The sequence below is a fragment of the Hippoglossus hippoglossus genome, chromosome 4 (assembly GCF_009819705.1).
Source record: "Hippoglossus hippoglossus isolate fHipHip1 chromosome 4, fHipHip1.pri, whole genome shotgun sequence".
Classification (NCBI taxonomy): Eukaryota; Metazoa; Chordata; class Actinopteri; order Pleuronectiformes; family Pleuronectidae; genus Hippoglossus; species Hippoglossus hippoglossus.
The window spans coordinates 7,101,380-7,121,754 of NC_047154.1; the positions used below are offsets into that span (position 1 = coordinate 7,101,380).

Here is a 20,375-nt window from a genome sequence, read left to right on the forward strand (position 1 = left end):
CAAAAAACAATATCTGGATCACGTTTAGGATGGGTTTTCTCTGCGGCATTGCCTGTGAGCATCTGTGACAGATGATTGAACACAAATGTAAGAAAACACTCATTACAGGGCGAAGAGGGCTGGAAACTGACACAACATTTGAATATAAAACTGAGATCGTCTGAAACAAATTCCCAAGTTGCAGGTGTCTTCTAGCTGTCAACATCACCACAACACATTGACAAGGTCTCTTTCTCTCTCTCTCTCTCTCTCTCTCTCTCCCCTGTACTATGGTACATGCCATAAAAGGCTTTCATACTGACAATATTAAAATGGGAATGTTTCTTTGTGAATTAAAGATATCCCTAAAGAGCAGGGTATTGTACTTTTGGAGAATTTTTTCCTCCATCTGTAAGCCATAAAGGCTTTGAGCTGACGCTTCATCAGAGGCAGGAATAACACTGGCTTGTCTCTCCGGCTGTCTCTGCGGGGCCATCAGCACAAACATTAACTGGGTTTTAATGAGCTGGATCAAACCCAGGCCCTGCTTCAACAGTAGCCCAGAAAAACAAGAGGGAGCAGCATCCATTCTCCTGTGCTGTAAGATGGAAGATGGGCTGGGTACCACTGACTCTTATATAAACGGTGGCCATGATTGCTGAGCCACAAAAGAAACAAGATTACAAGCTGGTGAGAGTCAGTGAGCTCCACACATCATCACATCACAAGAAGCAGCCTCTTCAAAAACAGAGCTGTCTTGGTGGGTCCTACATTCTGTCCATATATTTCACAGGGAGAATCTTCTCATCCTGAACTAGGCTTCACAAGCCAGGCTCTCATTTAGGTTCAGCTTTACCCAAAGCTGAAGAACCCATTGATCCCACTGTGAGCTCTGTAACATAACACTGCGATACAGTGCATGTTCATCTGCGTGTGTGTACCTGTGTGTGGGCAGTGCCCTTCTGAGTTATTCTTGTCCATCGATTCAGTTAGCAAATTGAATGCTATCAAGCATGTCCATGCACCAACACACCACTTAACTGAGTGAAGTGGTTGAATAGAGCAATATTTCAATCATCAGCAGAGGCGAGGGCAGCGCTGCAGCGTGGAAGGGGCAGAATCTTCCTCGTGTCACTCAGCATCAATTAGAGGAATTGAAGCTGAATGCAGCATGAAGGCTGGTGCCCACACAACTGTCTTCAAGTGGCTGCAGAGATTATTAGCGGGAAAGGATAGTGACACCCCAAGCAGATACATGTGCATACACACAAGTTTGCTAAGCTGTCTTTACCAGGACTTTGCATTCACTTCCATTTATTGTGGACAGCACAAGCAAAACCTTATTCCTAACCTTAACCATGACCAATTACTGCTTAACCCTAACCCTAACCTAACCACTATTCACATCTTAACCCTGACCTTAACCAGGAGCTCAGACATGGTGTTTTGCATCATTAAGACTGAGCTTTGGTCCTATTAAGGTCTACTGGTCCTGAGAAGGTCAGTGTTTATACAGGAAAAGGTCCTAAACAGGTAACAAAAATGAGTACATATATGGCATAATGCATTCCCCAGCCCCTAACCCTAACCTTAATCATCACAACTTAATGCCTAACCCTTACCTAAAGCTAATTCTAACCATCTTTAAGACCAAGCTTAAACCCTCAGAAGGGCCAAATTGTCCTCACTTTCCCATAAATGTCCCCACTCCATAAGGTCAACAAAATGGTCCTCAAAAAGTACACACACACACACACACACACACACACACACACACACACACACACACACACACACACACACACACACACACACACACACACACACACACACACACCTTTGATAGGTTCTCAGACGGTCTACTGACTACATGGAATTGAAAACTTAAGACAACATTCCCCTGTTTCACCGACGGTAGTGGAAAATGAGAAACCACAGTCAGTTAGTGGAGATGGGAAAACACTGTTGAATACAGATTCGTTCAGTTAAATAAATCTTACAGACCACCCAACATTTTTGGTCCAGGTATTAATTAATGCACACTGCTCAAATAATTTGAGTCAGAGTTGCTTTCTGACTGTGCAGGGTCTTACATTCTTTATTTCACTGAGTGAAAATGATTTTTAAAAAATGAATTAAATGTATATTTGGAGCTGTCCCACCTATAGGGAACAACAGATTCAAGTTGCAGCTTTTGATAAGTCGTAGAAAAACATAAAGGCCATCGCAGCACAGAGTCTGTGATGCAGCAGCAGCAGCAGCAGCAGCAGCACAGCCATTGTTTATTGTGGTACTGGTTTATTAGGAGGTTTGTCTCCCTGTAATTAAAATCTCCTTCCTCCGGGGGGAATAGGAGATGCCTTAAAGACATATTTCAGCTGCTTAGACTTTTAATGTTTAAGGGCATAGTGTGTGCTGGCTGAGGTTACAGGCAGGCAGGCATGACAGAAACCCCTTGTCTTTCTCACCAGGGTGGTCTTGGAGCTTTGAGAGCCGAGGTAAGCGAGCCAATTAAGTCTGCACGCCGCAGAGGTGAAGCGCTCGCAAAGACTTCCACGTCTGCTCACTTTCCCTTCTTATTTTCTCCCTCCCTCTCTTTCTCTCTTGCAAAACAAACATTCTTTTTTGTGTGCAAAGATGAACGTTTGAGTGCTTATGCAAAGCTGTCCTCTTTTTTTTTCCATGAAGCATCGTTTTTTTTTCAGGGGATGATCACTGAGCTTAGAGGATGCTCATTAGCGCTGCAGTATCCTTGTCTTGGTCAGCACAGCCTCGGTTATCACATCATCTCTCTAAACCCCGGGATCTGTGGCGCGATAAGGAGCAAAGACACCAAAACATGCTTAGCGCTCCTCCCTCCTCCATGTCCTCCTCCTCCTCCTCCTCTCCTCCACTCTCTCTCCAGCTCAATAACGATATACCCATGGTGCTCGCAGTGACACGGTGGTCGTGCGGAAGCACGCTGGCTGTGACACAAACAGCCTTGTTCTTGCGATGTGAAATAAACACCAGCTCACGACTCATCAAAGCCTGTGAGATTCTCCAATCCTCTTTAGGGGTGAGTGGATTATCCTTACTAACCCAAATACTCTCTCCGCTCCCTGACTGCCACCAACATTGTGTTGGGCCACACTCTGCACACAGTCCAAATTACCTCCAATTCCAGGTCAGACAGTCAGATCCAGAAACTGTGCTCTGTCTGGGTGCACATATTCACGTGCTGCGGAGATGTTGCACACTGTAATCATGCAACTGGCTAGGAATCTGAAGTATCTCTGTGGGGTGCAGCTGGCTGACCTCTGCATGATCCACAGTTTGAGTCGAGAGTTCTTTTACTCTCCACTTACTATGTAAAGTGCCTTAAGATAATGCATGTTGTGATTTGGCACTGCACAAATAAAATTGAATCTCCTATATTGACTTATTAATTTGAAAGCATCACCACACAGTAGATTCTGAGTTCAGACTCTGGCAGACAATCTTCAGATTTTCTTAAAAAACACACCAGAAACCCCTGACATGCAAGAACCCGAGACACATTGGAAAGTGTCTTCACAGTGTACCTGGTGGTAGCCAGAAGGTTTCCTTTCTCACAGAGTAATGTTTAGAAAGTGTGTGTGACATGTGGGAGGTTTCCTCGTGTGAAAAAAGAATGTGAGAGGATCTTAAAAGTGAGAGAATGTGCGTGTGAGAGTTTATTCTCCGAGCAGCAATGAACATGGGAATGCACAGACACAGTTGGTGCAATATTCAATGACTTATTAGTCATCTGTTAGATTAAGCACAAAATATCCTCATCCCAACTCCGTCTTCAGCTGAGAAGACCTTTTTAATTTATTCCCATCTCTAATAAATGTCCCACGTCTCTCGAATAATGCAAGAAAAACAATCTTGCCCGGCTTTACTCATCATCTAATCCAGCTGATACCAGGACGGAGCTCATGAGAGAAGATTGTCTGTCCAGAATAGCCTTTAGCTAAGACCCATTAAAGAGTAACTTGCTCTACACCAGACTGAGCAGGGGAAACAACAACAAAACACAGCACTCTGGGGAAGCACCTGTGGCCCCTAACATGCACAAACACTATGCAGCCAAACAACTGCTGGTGCTGTGTACAATAATTTAATTTACCTTGATTAAGGACTGAATTTACTCCTTGATTAGATTAATGGATCAATTATTACTTTGTCAAACACTTAGCGCTGTGGCTCAGGAGGTAGAGAGGATCATCTAACCACAAGGTGGGTGGTTTGATTCCTGGCTACTCCATTCTGCATTCCGAACCTCAATTCACCCTCCGACGGCTGTGTCGGCAGTGTATGAATGTAGTGTGTATATAAGCAGTGTATAGGTGAATGGGTGAATGCGACTTGTAATGTAAAGCTCTATGAGATGTCCATAAGACCGTATACATGCCATTTTCAATTCCATTTACTTAGGTCACATGTGCTGTACATCGCAGTACTTTAGGTAAACAGGTAAATATATAGCGTACACACTCATATATAGAGAGGGCGAGACAGAGAGAGGGGAGTGAGCGACATAAAGACAGACGGAGTAATCCAGTTAATGATGAACTACAGGAGTGTGAATCAAAGGATGTGCTGGTGTGTTGATTGTATGCCCCTGCTGTGCGGTGTAATCCCATGAGGAGCTGGAGGAGACACTCTCTGTCGGTCGTGAGAGGAAATTTCGGCTAAGCTTGTTTGCAAAGACAGATCTGCTAAATTGAAGTAAGAGGCGAGGCTTAGTTGGGTGTGACTTCTTACAGCCTTTTGGAGAAAAAAACCGATGCAAACACAAACCAAAAGCGAATGTGTGCTGGAGACACATAACACACAAATCCTGTCTTTGTGACTGAACTTTCCTTTGTGCTCCACCAGCAACGGCAGGCTCGGCAGGTTTGGCGTGCTTACTGCGCCTGTGCGTTACGAGAGACGAGGCTTCCCAGCCACCACAGTCTCAGCCGAGTCAGCCCGTTAGAAAGAGCCCCAACACTGAGTCATGGCTTTTCGGCCAATCAATATGTACAATCATCAGTTGAGTCCTGACCCCATGATCAGGCAGGAAGGATGTTTATGCAGCATTTATTGTGTCAGTGTCTGGTTTCATCCAAGAGAGGAATCTCACACTACGTCTGTCAACAAAGAAGAGCACAGGAGATACTCCAGCAGATTTAATCACTGCGCTCTGGCTGAGCTGGACCTCAGCTTACTAATGCACCTTACATATGTCCACCTCAACTGTGGCAGCTTTCCATCCTGCAGTGAAATCCTATGTGTACAGTCCTCTCACTGAAGTGCAGACGAGTCTGACTGTAAATCCCTGTACACTACACTACATGATCATAGAGAATCCCCACGAGGCTGCCGTCCCACATTGCTCTTGGCACCTTTTAGCCTATATTTCTCACTCTATGCCACACCAGCCCTTGGCAGTGTCCTGATTTCTCCACCTCCACGTGCCATGGTACTACAGCCTGAAACGCGTCCCAACCCAAAGCCCTGGCACTCAGTAGGGCATCGCTCACGTGAGAGATTAACTCCACACTGCTCTCCTCTCTGCTGTCAGTTACACCCCACTGGCTCGTTGCTCTGCGGGCCGCTCAAACGGAACCCCTCCTGCAGATTAGCCCGCTGCAGACAGGAGGAGGTAGTAAATATTCCGTGTTTAACATGTCATGCCTCAAAAACCCTCAACAGCAGCCGGAGTCTGAGGCAGCCAGAGGCACCAAGATGACAAAAACCCTTTTTCACAAAATACGAATTGTCTAAGAAAAAGGGGCTGATTAACGAATACGATATATCCAAGCTTAGTAAACCGACTGATAAAAAACAACATGCAGTGCTCAGCCCCATCTTTAAAGCCTCTCTGGATGCTGGCACTAACACCTGTTCTCCTGGCTTGTGCTGCCGTATTTGGGCTTGAACAGAAACACATCTGAGAGGACGGCTCTGCTCAAGTGAACACATTGACCTGCTGCTCACTTCTCTCATGAATAAATGAATAAATACATAATCCATCTGTGTTTATGTGACTGTGTATTTACACATGCGTCGTACACACTGCAATTATGCATGGGAAACATGTTGTTTCATGCCATTTGTTTTATGGAAAGTGTAATGTATTCAATTTATACATTGGTCAGATTGTTTGTAAACACATCGCCGTGTCCTCTACATGTGTCCTTGCCCCATGTTTCCTTTCACGCTTCATTATGCTTGCGGTGCTGACTGTTTCACACTGTTGTTTCTTGTTGACTCTGTGTACTGTGCATATAAATACTCCCATGATGGAGCAGCCGAATGTGCTCCGTAGTGTAAATCGCATAATCAAATAATTAAGCGGATTTAAATATTATCTCCTTCCAGAGCTGTGCGGGGTGTTGATGAGGGTAGGAAGTATGGCTGTTGATTTTGATCTCTCAGCCACTTTCAGCCTGGACGTTCCTGTACTTCTGGCCTGCCAGCTACAATAAGACGGGGAGAGCTGCCTCACCACAGAGGAGGGATTAATAATTAATCCAAACAAAAGTCTAATTAGTGAAGCCTTCCCCACACTCGGCGCGTCTACGAGGGCCGAAGAGGTTACGGCGAGGTGCGCCGCCTTAGACTAAGAGAGGAAGCTGGCATAAACTAATGACTGGTGTTGTTCAGACCCAGCGAATGCGTGGCAGGCAGGTGGCTAATCTTGTTAGGATGCGTCCATGCTGAAGATGTCCGGGGTGCCGGCACTGCGCTCGGCTCTCTGTGATCAAACACCTCCGAGATGAGGGCTGAAAGGACGGAAGCTAAGCTAATCATAGTGTTTAAGACATGTTAGCCGTGGCCCAGAAATGAACGTGGATTAATCACTAATGCTCTATGGCACTGTGCTTTAATTATCAGGAAGAGGGTGTGTGGGCTGGGGGAGGGAAGAGTGTATCAGCGTCTTAGGAAGAAACAAATATCACCATCTAGGTGCTGTCCTCTGAGCCGGTGCAACGTTTGTATTGGATGGTGCTGACAGAGTAAAATGTCAGTAACTATATTAAGCATTTCATCACAGAGGAGCGTTTACTCTCCTCTTTCATTGTTAGTCCCATCTAAACCCTGTGTACAGCCAATATATAGTCTGTGTGAGCCAGCCACACTGCAGCCACTCTCACTTTTCCCACTGAAGTGATCCTGCATTGAAAGAAATCAGAAAAAGGAAGAGCTGAGGGAGAACAGTGAAGTGGAAAGAGGGAGCAGGAAAAACCTGGAGGCTTCTCCTGTCAACAGCAGTATGGATAAAGATGAATGGTGTGCCACTGCTCTCCAGCCAGGCAGAAAAACACCACATCCGCGTTTGTCTGCTCCTGGCTTCTCTCTGTGTCATGTCATAATCAGCAAAAAAAAGACAGAAACACACTTCTACACACACACACACACACACACACACACAGACACACACACACAGAGAAACATACACATCCGCACACACACACACACACACACACACACACACACACACTGTCTGACTATCAGTATTTCTCCCACAGTGTGTTTAAGTTAATGTCAAATAGAAAGTCCAAGGAACCCCTCACTGAGACGACCCTCATACTGCGAGGGGTGCCGTCACCATGGCAGCCGTATGTATGGCCAGATGGAAGGCAGGCACAGGAAGTGACCCTATACCCTCTTGTCTCTTCTCCGCTATACTGCTCATCCACTTTACTTCCACTCTCACTGCAGCCTTCTGTTCCCTCTCTTCCTCTGTTCTTTCTTGCTTTCAGATGTGAGTATTCCGCCTCGTCTAACCTTTCCTATTCATTTGCCAACATTGGCTTTTCTCCCCCATTCTCTTCTCTCGTCTTTGGCATCCATGGCCGTCCAATGTTGGCTCTTGGTGTCCGCTTGGGCTAAAAGCCCCACTCGGAAGAAAGAGCATACAATGAAATGAGGGGATTTGCGGAGGCTCTCCATTGTTCCATGTATTCATGCGGTATAATGGGACATTTCCGCCAGGGCTGGAGATACGAGCGGCAGCCCAGCTTAGGGATCAGAGAACCCCGGCTTCACATGGAGCTGCTGGTTATAGTCAATATTAACTCCAACACAAAAAGAGTCTGGGGGCCAATACAGAGCAGACGTTCAGAGGACAAGGAGTCAGGAGCAAAGATGTATAGATGTAACAAAGTTTGTCTGTCCTTTTGTTGGTTTCTACTGAAACGATTCATCAAATACTCAAGAAGTTGACAACAAATTTGATAACTGATTATTCATAAAATGTGAGGATTTGCTACTTTTATTTTCTTCATATCATCGTACCTGTAATACAGACTATTAGTCAGACAAAATGTGCAAAACATCACTGTTAGCTGACTGAACATGTCGTGTCAGATTCCACCTAATTCCCTCATATTGTAAACTAAAAGATTAATGTTCATTGTGAGCACATTTCACAGATCAGTCAGTGTTGTAATCAATCCTCGGTTGCAGCTCCAATGTTGACACACAGACAAGAGGCTTGTTTCCATGGTGTCAAAACATTTGACACGCTGCCCATCTTTATGTTTACACTGATTAAATATTCATTGAAATGTTCAGAGAATGTGCTTCAGCTAGAACTGCTTGTTATGTGTTGTTTTATGCTTTATTGATATTACAAAATATACAAATTATGTGTATATGATGGATCGTATGTTGTATATTGAACAGTGGCGATCCAAGAGAAGCAGGCTTTGAATTTCTAACGCTGAGGTGAAAGTCTTTTCCAAACACACACACTGTACTTACAACTGTCCATATGCTCAGCGAGACACACAGACACACGCACACACACACACACACACACACACACACACACACACACACACACACACACACACACACACACACACACACACATGCCATGCTGCAGCACTGCTCGGTAACATCCCAACTGTCCTGAACAGCAAAAGCTCTATGAACCTGCTGCCTCTACTGCATCTGCATCTCACTGACCACAGCATCAAGAAGCAAACCCTGTGGCAATGCTCACAACTTAAGAGGCATATTTTAAGTAAATGATGGAAATGTAAACACAGGAAGTTGCACACCGATTGTGCATGAAGGTGTAGTGCACGAGCACACACACAAACGGCTGATCACAGTGAATGACGCGCAACAACAACACATTAAAAAGCTGCATGGACTGTGGATGGAGGGGAGAGATGGAGGGGGGAGATGGAGGTACATGGTGTTGGTGGGAGGATGCAGGTGGAGGCTGAGTGCCGTACTCACAGCTCAGAGTAGAGGATGTGCAGGTTGCCCAAATTGTCTGTGTAGTTGGCCGGGCTGAGCCAGGGCAGGACCAGCAACAACAGAGCCTTCATGGTCAACGCTGGGCTCCTCTCCACCTTCTCTCTTCCCTCCCCTCTTTATCTCCTCTCTGCACTGAAGCCCTTTCCTCGTCTATTCCTCCCCCTCCTCCTCCTCTCCCCCTCTTCCTCCACCACCTCCAATTCTCCGAACCTGGCCGTGCTGTCCCCCCACCCTTCCTCTCCTCCTCGCCTGCTTTCCTTCTCCAGAAATCCGAAATAATTCTTCACCTCCTACCTTTCCACCCTCTTCCCTGTTTTCCCTGTCTTCCCTGCCTTCCTTCCCCTGTCCTCACCCCCTTGTCTCACCCTTTCTATACCTCTGTCTGTGCGAGTTTCTTCCTGTGCCTCAGGCTGGCCGCCTGGTCATCTCAGCTGCAGAGGCAAGTGGGCCAGTTGCCAGAGGTTGCAGACGGAAGCGGAGCAGGAGGAAGCAGCAGAAGCAGGTGCAGAGGAGAGACGTCCCGTTGATGCACAGGAGGAAGAGGAGAAAGTGCAAGAAGAAGAGGAAGGAGACCCATGCAAAGGTGGCACATTTGGAATACAATTTGAGATGTGCAGCCCCTTAATCTGCTCTGGGCACTGGCGAGTTGTAAGAGGATTTGCGCTCGTATGCGTGTGTGTGCATGTCTGTTTTCCCCTCGGTGTGTGTGCGTGTGTGTGTGTGCGCGCGTGTGTATGTCAGAGAGAACAGCGCAGGCTGTGACTTATACTGCAGCAGAAACCACTGAGGGGGGGGTGCGGAGCAGACCAAACAAAGACATGGGGGGAGGTACCTGGTGCTGCTCTGATTGGCTCTGGCCTCTTCACACGCGTGTACTCACACGCACACGCAGGCTCAGACACACACTCTCATACACACACGAACAACCTCTGCATTCACCCCCCACTGCCTACACCCGTGAAGGGGAGGATGAGGGGGGAGGGAGCGAATATGTTGCCTCCAAACCCTCACCCCCTCCTCTCCAGCAATGGACTGCTCCCTGTGCTGCAGATTGGTCTGATCGCTCAAAAGAATCTGCCTACATGTGTGGAAAGAAAAAAAAAACATAAGACCAAAACACACCGGCAAATCAATATTCTCTGCAGGGATGAAGCTTGTTATTCTGAGTCACATGAAAGGCAGGTAAAGAACTAATGGAGACGTGGAAGAGGTCTCTGTCATTTACACATTCATTCTGTTTCAGAACATGAAAACATAAAGCAAAAGATAAAGGGAGAACGGTTAAACCCTCCTGTCACCACTAGCAGGAAGCTGGGAAGTGACTGTGGGAGAGGTGTGTGCTGACGGACTGTGTTAGGTGGCTATTGGTGACTGGTGATTGAAGGTTTGATTTGACTCTGAAGACTGAAGAAATCAGCAATGAGCTTGTTTGAGGTGTGAACAGGATTATTCCCCAGCCTTTTTCTGTCTCTTTACTGTGTCCTCACACTGCCAACCCCTACCTCTGTAGTCCACACGGAGTGGGAGCTGGTCGATAAACACCTTTAAATATGAAACACCGCAGCACCTCTGATCTATTTTAATTCCCTCCTGTCAAATCTCAACCTTGATCCATTATCCTTGTATTATTTATTTTAGTCAATTTTATTTATACCCATGTCACAAATTCGTCTCATCGTTGTACAACATTTTCCTTTTCCGGACCTTTATTTCCATATTTTTTCGCTCACTTTCTTCTTTTCCTTATACTTGATTTCCCTCTTCTTACCTTTTTTCACCGCTCTTATCATATTTCATAGCACTGAGCCCTCTGCTACCCCCGAGAAAGACATTAAACTGGTGTAAATACCCCGTCTGAATGAATATTTCATAGATGGAGTTTGTGTGGTTACAGGCTGAATTTGTCTGTGTGTGTGTGTGCCCGTGTGTGTGTGTGTGTTTCGATGTGTGTGTGCGTGTATTGGTGCTTGCATGTGTGCATACTGAGGCATAAGTTGTCCTGCGGTATTTGAACAGTACGCACAGCAACAAGACCACAGGGCACGCAGGAAATGGAAGTGTAATTGGATTGTGACAGGATGCAGTTTGTGAACAGAAACCAGTCTGCCCCACAGGAGCCGCTTCATACACTGGCGCATTAACTCACACTCACAGAAAACACCATCATAACACACTGTGCGCACATCTACAGATACACTCTACCCCATCGGTCACAACTGATGTGCGGAACATCGGCAGGAGGAGACGAATGCAGACAGGCAGGTTGGTAGGTGCAGTGAAGACGCTCCAATGAAAAACATGAAGTTACAACACAAAATACTACAATCAGGTGGATAATTGGAAAACTGGAAACACGAGTGTGACTGGGTAGGGATGGTGAAGTGACTGAGACAGGTAAAGTGGGAATGACGGTTGGGATGGAGGGAGTGGGACTGCAGCTGATTGGGAGAGAGGAGCTGAATTCATGGCAACACTTAAAAGTTTTCCCCATTCACAGGAGCCAAGGACACAAACTGATACATAGAAAAATCTATGCATTGTTTAAACAAGAAGTCCAACCTAAATGATCATATAAATTGCTTGTCCCTACACTTGAACTCAACCCATGTGAGTCGACCAGGGGCAGGTGTACCAGACCTTCATTGTCACCATAACAACAGATTGTGAACGGTCACTGCTTGGTTAGCTTTAGGAGCATAAAAATATTTGGATAGGTTAAAAAATAGTCATGAAACAGGTACTTCATTGTCATGACACTCAGAGGGCACCAAAGAGGCTAAGGCTACATCAGCAATATTTAAAAAAGTGAAGAAATTCCTGGGTCTGCCCCCTTAATGATATCCGCTACATACCCCGCCCTTTAACCGAGTTTCAACAAAATCGTTTTTGTGTAATCCTGCTAACAGACAGACAAACAGCAATGAAAACATAACCTCTTGGTGAAGGTAAAAGAAGTAAAAAAAAAAAGAAAAGAATATTGATTTCACGTGGGAAACAGAGAGTGGTGTACAGTGTTAAATTCTGTCGATTGTGGGTCCCTCCATCCACCACAAGCTGCTCTCAACACAGACCGTGGGGCTCTACACTCGGCTGTCAGTTCATTGGGCACACCTAGCTAAAGCTAATGGAAGCTAACACAACAATCCTGCTGTAAGTCTTCCCTTATAAAGCTTATAGAGATAGAGAGATTGTTGAGTGTTTAACTGTGTATAATAGTACAGTGTAGAGTATAGAAACTATAATACTGCAGGAAAACAGGTTACCATAACTGCACTGGTTAATGTGGTTTCAACCCTGTCTCACTCTCGTTGTTACAAACATACAGAGAAAGATTACACACAAAAGTAACAAGAGCAAAATTATAGTAACTGCTAGCAATTGTCTTTTTGTTTGAAAACACATTCATTCTTCACAAAAAAGAAGAAATAAGAAACAACTTCATGCTCAAGGCAGAAAATCTGAAACACCTATGCATGGATAAATTACTTTACTTATGCAAACATCTAAGACTAAGAAGCAAAACCTGTTATAAGGACTAACGGCAATACACGCACATGTAGCGACACATAAACTAGAGAATACCTGAGGTTGGAGGAAGCTTGTTTCTGTACAAGCCCTTACAGGACGAATGAACAAAGCCAACACAGAAATACCGCTGATCAGATTTGATCTTGATCGCAGCAGATGTGTCCCGAATAACAATTTCTCCATCCAGAAGCCGATAAAGGTCACGAGTGATTGGCTGAGTATGAAATCAGCTCTGACCAGATGGTCAGCTGTCTCAGCCACTACAACTCCAGGGCCAGTGCCAGATTCTGGGGTACAGCAAGAGACATTACTGGCACAACATACACCCACAGAAGATATGGTCACAGACGTCAATTTGGGGTTCAGTGTCTACAATATGTCCCTAAATATTTAGCTCTACCACCTGATCCACAGGCTCCCTTGACATATACTTTACTGACAGATGGGTGACAAGGTAATGAGATTAAAACAACGAACCGACAAGGACAGGAGCATTCTCCTCCACAGGTGTGTTACAAAATGGTTCAATGAGCCCATCACTAGGGATTTTACCGATTCTGAAACAGAGATGAAAACCACAACACAAATGTCCACAATCTTGTGTCATGACACCGGACAATGGAACTGAGGGCAAGCTGTATATTTTCCCGACTTCATGTAGGACAAAACTATTCTGGTCAAGTCATGACGAAGTGCCCAAGCCTGTGTTGGCAAGTTTAGTCAGCTCAAGATTGATAATAACCCTGAGATGGCAGACGCCCCAGAGCAGTGTGAGAACACATTCGTTTCTTATTATTATTGATAATAGTATTCCATCTATAGTTTGACAAGTTTAACGTGTATGACTTGTAGCATCTATTCCAAAGTGTGTTTAGGTGACTTGTGGTAGCTCTACCAATACCTTAGTATAAACCTAAGTACAAGGTATATACTGGTTAAGTGTAAGTATATTTTCTCTCAAATCTAAAAACTCAACAAATAGGCCAACAACCATTTCCAGAGTTCTTAAACAAAGCTATTCAACCACAGATACATTTACATTATCTATAAACAGCCACAATCACTAGACCATGGTTAAATAAGTGAAGAGAATAGAAATGTCGAAATGGGTGATTCACTGAAACCTTTTCACATCCTTGCACACAACGTGTCGAGCTGTCTCTCTGGACGTGGCCTCTGACCTCCACAGATAACCACTATGGGAGAGCAGCTGAATCCTTATGGGAGTCAGCCTCAGAGCTCCACACCTCATTATACCATTCACACTACATGAAGGGAAAGACTGGGAAACTGTGGAGCCATGCAGAGAAAAAAGATGGAGGTTGAATAAGTGTGTGTGTGTGTGTGTGTGTGTGTGTGTGTGTGTGTGTGTAGGTGAGGGGAAATGAGACAGACGAAAGGGGCAGAAAACAATTTCTTATGTTGGAGGAGTTTTATGCACCTTGAGTTTCAGTAAAGTGCAAATGAGAAGGAAACCCTCTGCTGCCTGTGTGGGATGTGCACTAATTATCCCAGCGGCCTGTGGGCTGGGGGAGTGTTAATGAGCATTAATGAAAACGGACCCAGACTGAGAGAAACCAAAGTACTGTCTTTTGATGATATATAGTGTAAACAGAGGAGCTGTGCCTAGTTTAGATGAAAGCCTGGTTAGAGGAAGACATTTCCCATTTGGGGCTGGAGTTAAATAACAGTGGGGCAGGGCACTAAGAGTGTGTGATTACTGCAGGTCAGTTTTATTTCAGATTGCAACGGTAAATAGAAGATAAACACTTTCAACAAAGTAGCTTAAGTTATTGCTTACTTACATATAAGAGCAAGGATTGTATCTTAGCTTCTTTAAAGGAAAATGATAGAAGTGTTGGGATGAACTAAATCGTGCTTCTGCCATCCTACCTGCTCTTGATGTGGGCTTCCAGTTCACATCGGGGCACTACTTCAGTGCAATGCTCAGTGAACGGACAAGCCACAGTCAGCTTGTCCAGCAGTTTGTGCACCAGCAGGCTGGGCTTCCTGCAGCTCTGCAGCATGAGCGACGCGCGGCACACGGGGCAGAAGTCGCTCTCCAGAAGGAAGCTGGTGAGACACTCCTGGCAGTAGGTGTGTCCGCAGGGCGTGTCCAGGGGCCGGATGAGCGGCTGCAGGCAGATGTGACAAACAAGGTCATCGTCCACCTCGTCTTTGTAGAGGTACTCGTGGTTCTCCTCCAGCTGGTGAATGTGGCCACATGCCGCACAGAGGTCAGGGGGCGGGGACAACAGCCCATAGTCAGAGGGAGAAAGAGGCAGCGCCGATGCTTCGGCCATTTCAACAGCAGCTCCAGGCTGTACGCTCGCCTCCTAGTTACTCACATGGATTCAGGATGTCTTGGAGGATCCAGTGATGAGGTTATTGGCAGCATCTGTGGGGAAGCATGGGAGAAAAATAAATATAGTGCAAGAAAGACAGTTATGGTAGAAATACTCAAATGGTGACATAATGGTATTTCATTGTAGTATAACCTGTATGACATGTAGAATCTATTCTAAAGTGCGTTAAAATCCTTCTGGTGACTTGTGGTGGTAGCATCAACACCTCAGTATAAGGTATTATACACTTATATCGTATATACTATAAAGGTTTCTAATCTAATATGAATAAATAATATTTGGCCAATATTCATTATTCTTAAACAAAAACAGTTCAGCCAAACCCACATCACTGGACCATGGTTAAATAAGTGAAGGGAATAGAAATGTCGAAATGGGTGTTTCACTGAAAGCTTTTCACGTCCTTGCACACAATGAGTAGAGCTGTCTCTCTGGACGTGGCCTCTGATGCATCAAAGTGTGAGCAGCACTTTACTGTTGTAGCTGCTAGAGGTGAGCTGGAGCTTCCATACTGTCAGGTCGGTGGGGGGGGGGGGGGGGGGGGGGGTCTGATGATGATTAATGGGGAAGGAAAGAAGAAGTTCTGATCCGTAGTTTTGTAAATGGTCCTATATTTATATATCACTTTTCTAGTCTTGATGAACCATTTAAAATGCAGTTTTTCCCATTCACCCATTCACACACACATTCATACAGTGCATCTATGTGCAGCACTTTCTCTATCACACATTATTGCCAGCAGTGTGTGAATGATGGACACTGATGGGGGGGAGACAGGGATCAAACTGCTGACCCTCTGGTTAATGGACCACCCGCTCTACCTCCTGAGCCCCAGCTGCCCCGTGACCTTGTTTTAAGACTTTTGTTTGATTCTTTGTAAAATAATGTACAAATTTCCCATTTTTGGTCTTTGAAGAGGAGGGAGAAGGGGTTTCAAGGGAAAATATCTCTGTGCATTCACAGGCATGTGAGATACATGACAAGAGGCCTGGTTTTGTAAGTTTGGAGCCAATTTTTAATATCTTGATTACAAGTGAATTAAAAAAGTAAGTAAAGCTGTCTGATAATTGTGATGGAGTAAAAAGTGCAATGTGTCTCTCTGAAATGCAGCAGAGTAGAATTAGCATCTAATTGAGTAAAATGCAAGTACCTCAAAACTGTACTCAACAACAGTACTTGAGGAAATTGACTTAGTTGCTTCCCCTCACAGCAGAAACATGCAGTATTCAACAGGGTGTGGAAATATTCACAAGATGTTTGGGATTTTCTTGTTCCCTTTTAGACACACGTGAACCACAGCAGCACAGAATGTGTGCAGCTCTCCAAAATGTATTTTGTCGCTGATTTTTTTCCACTTTTTAGATTTTTCTCCTCTGGCACTGAGAGGAGATATCGAACCACTGAGTTTTCTTCTGTGGATGCAGGAACATCAATAGCACCCATCTCAGTAGCAGATTTGAGACAGATATGCACAGACGAGTCCTCACTCAGCCTCACGTAGGACAAACACACATGGGGATGTGGCATGATTTCCAACATGCCAAGTGTTCTTTTTGTTCCTGTCACCCAGGTTTCACTTTGTGCTCAGAGCAGTGAGCGTGCCAGTGGTCACGTCATACCCAAAACAGGATCCTCAAGCACATGGACACGAACAGATGGGCTCAGTCAGACACGTCACCTTGGCAACAGCCATCTTGTTGGCTCTCCACTGGACCCACTATTGTGTCCTGGCTGCTTAATGAGACACTAGATCTGATTAAAATTATTAAAAAATACCAACGACAACAGAATACAAATATAATCTAGCCAGTAATTAACTGGACACGTTCCCATTCTCTAAATACAATCATAGCAAACAATAGAGTGTGATGTGCGTCCCAATATGCTAATGCATACAAATACAGCACGTGTATACAAATCCACGGAGTAACCACCAAGTTGTCAAAACAAACAGGCTCTCTTCTTTTCCGACACACACAGTGTGTAGACAGCGCACAGCGAGTTGTGTCAGTGTCAGTAAGAGCTCAGCGTGTTTGGTGAGTCGGGGAGGGGAAGGCTAATAAGAGGAGGCTGAGCAGCCTTAGCAAGGATGAACTTTCCCACTGAGAGCTTGTGGTAACACGGCTGATTCATCGCACACTGTGGCACCTGCTGCATCCCAGGTCTGCTCTGATCTGTGGAGCAGAGCGCTTTCATCACCACGCCGGAGAAGATGTGTGCAGAGACATTAAGGGAGAGAGAAAGGAAGAGAAAGTGTCTGCCTGCAGGAAACGAACGTTACAAAAATAAATCAATTCAAAGTTAAAGAAAATGACAAATGAGGGTGCTTTGATGTTTTTCTCTCCAGCTCCAGATCTGAGCAGGATAACAGCAGAGCAGTCTCCTTTAAGTTTACCTGTCTATTCTGCTGGGAAGCTTAGAATATATCAGCACAACAAAAACAAAAACAAAAAGGATCAGAATGTGCTCTTGTTTAGTCTGAGACAAAATGGATGACACATCCAACACTTTACTTAGAGCCTGACTGGAACCTACATTACTAATAATGTGTGTTTGGAATGGAAATCGCACATTCTTGCTCACAAATACAGCGAGCTGCATGCCGAGACATGCACTGAAACAAACACACACACACACACACACAAACACCTCCACACACCCACTGTACAGGCGGGCAGTTTCAGAAGCCACACCTGTGCCTGAGGAACATCAGCTCCCTCATTCCTCATCCCTGAAGTGACAAGACGACGCTGCCACCACAGTCCTGCTGCATTTTAGAGACAATAACAGGGAACGGATTGGCTGAACTTTAACCACAAATTGCTGATGTTTTATTAATAACTACACTTGCAAATCCAATAACCAAGCAAGCAAGAGAAACATGAGGGGTTCAGTTTTGCTGCAGAACAAGGACTCACATTTCTGTTTCAGGTTTGATCAGAAAGCGAAAAAGGAAATTGTTTCCTTTGTCTTTGAACCAAAGTCATGTCCTGCCTCGGCTCAGCAGGCTGTCCCTCATGCTTCTTCAACTATTAGAAGACATGCAAGTTGTTTGTTTAGGCCGAAACCTTCTTCCCCACACATAGCGGATGTTATGCAAACACGGAATCACTCTAGGGGTTACTCTCCTATGAACTGCGATGACTTGAGTTAATAATGATACAAGGCTGTGCCAACTCAGCCCCTTTTAATGACTGAGGGTGAAAAACAACCCAGTGACAGTTAACTGTGTCTGCGTCAGCACTCTCACTGTCCACACTCAGCTAGCATGTCGCTATGTGCTGCACGTAGCCTTACATTCCACAGAAGAAATCAAATCACATCCGGACCAATCAAACACACACACACACTCACACACACTCAGAGCAAAAAACACACTCAGTCAGACAGTTTGTGTGCATGTGTGTGAAACGCATGACGGCTAACATGTAACACAGCCTTCTTTTGCTCAACTACTTTGTTAATCATTGATGATTTTCTTTTATGTGCTGCAAGAAACGTCTCTAAAGTCCCAGAGTGGACCTGCTCAGTGTAGTTTTAGCAGGTGTGGCCTCAAAAGATTATAACATTCAAGACCACAGACTGCTCTGTGATTCATGTCAAGAAAGAACCTCCTTCAGATACGGTCACACAGGGCCAACACTCACGCCTACACAAATACAGCACAAAACAAATTGCTCCTGAACGTCATGAGCAACTGCGAGGTCGTCATCAGATCATTAAAAAAAGAAGTCTGAAAATACTCCCAGCTAAAGTCTGATGTCAGAACAGCCCCGCTGCTCCGTGCAGCTAAATACAGACCCTGAACTCACATTGGATTAACAAGATGCAGCCTGGAGTTATGGGCAAGAAGAGTGTGCGTCAAATCCAACACACAGAGAATCCAGCAAAGTCTGTTGTGTTCAGACATGTCCGGGAAACGCAGACAATTCCAGAAAGAAATTCTTTCTTTTCTCTCTTTGAGCTGACAGCGAAGTGAAAAAACATAACAAAACATATATATACTATATAATTAATTATAACTCATTATAATTAAGTAATAAGACATGTGCTATTCCTCTTTAGGACTTAAACTATAAGTGCTATATGATACACACCCTATCGAGAAAGTTGTCATCTCAGGTTTAAGCCACACTCATTAAGACCTGGACACTGTCATAACTGTAATATTAAGACAACACAACACAACGTCATTTGAAATCCAGCGCATCTTGTTCCATCTCCAGTGAGCAAATGGGATGCAAATCAACAGAGTAACGTAATTCCTACCCTCTCAATAACCTCCACATAAAGCTTGTGTGTGTGTGTGTGTGTGTGTGTGTGTGTGTATATGTTTGTGTATACCAGTCCCTCTCTGAGTTCATAGCAAGCCCCATGGTGAGTCTGACCTGACACCCCAGTCTGGGATAACAGCTGCAGGCAGATGTGAAGCTCTGTGAAGTGTCTCTAATATTAGAATGGCTGACTGGATCAGCACAGATTCTACTGAAAACCAACACACATGCACAGGTAACCGAAAATCCACACACACAATATAATTAGAGTTGTCATCCATCTCTCACTCACATGTGAAGTGACAGTGAAAATCTGCTCATACAAGGAGTCTGTGCAAAGGAAAAAGACCAGAAGAACCAGTTTTATGACTTCACATGAAGTCGAAGCTCAACTATGACAAATTTAAGAGAGTTAAAAATCACACTTCAAATAACAAAGCCAACTTGGAGTGGGAAAGTGTACTTACATGTGCGACGTTCACTTTCAGCAGTGCAGTTCACCTGGACAGGTAAAACCTGGCAGAGGGTGTAACGTTAAACCATTCAGAGACGAGGTGGAGGGGAAGGAACGGAGAGTTAAATGACTCAGTAAAAAGGACTTTGTCCCAGTCACCGAGCCCGCCGATTGGCCGCTGGCCTTCAGGTGGAGAAATTGTATCTGGTTGCCGGTCTCGGGGGAACTCCAAACCAAAAGTGAGGAAGGCTGCTCCGGTGTGAGTTCAGAGCCAGCTCACCTCTAATAGGCCAAGGTGATCAGGAAGTGGCAGAGCAGAGGGGCGGGGGCCGCAGAAAAGGTAAACAAGAGAGCTGCCCAAACCTGCTCCGGGAGTTCAGCAGAAGCTGGAATTTCCTATTAAAAGGAGTGGACATAGAGTTGGAAACGAAAGAGTGTGACAGTTATATGACGAGGAGTTGAGCAATTTTTATTTTCCAAAGTGCACCAGTACCACAAGCAGACAAA

The 20,375-nt window shown here is 45.0% G+C and overlaps 1 protein-coding gene across 4 annotated transcripts in view; it reads right to left on the minus strand.

Moving 5' to 3' along the window:
* Positions 1-20,128, minus strand: part of lnx1 (ligand of numb-protein X 1) — a 33,285-nt gene extending 13,157 nt beyond the window's left edge. For 2 of the 4 annotated variants that reach the window (XM_034581880.1, XM_034581878.1), the window contains exon 1: positions 9,226-9,986. In XM_034581880.1, coding sequence (XP_034437771.1) covers positions 9,226-9,317 — 92 coding nt within the window. In that variant the 5' untranslated portion in view covers positions 9,318-9,986. Of the gene's footprint in view, positions 1-9,225; positions 9,987-14,667; positions 15,173-19,881 lie in introns of those variants that run through there. The other 2 variants (XM_034581876.1, XM_034581877.1) reach the window with 2 other exon arrangements.
* Between the last annotated feature and the right edge of the window lie 247 nt (positions 20,129-20,375).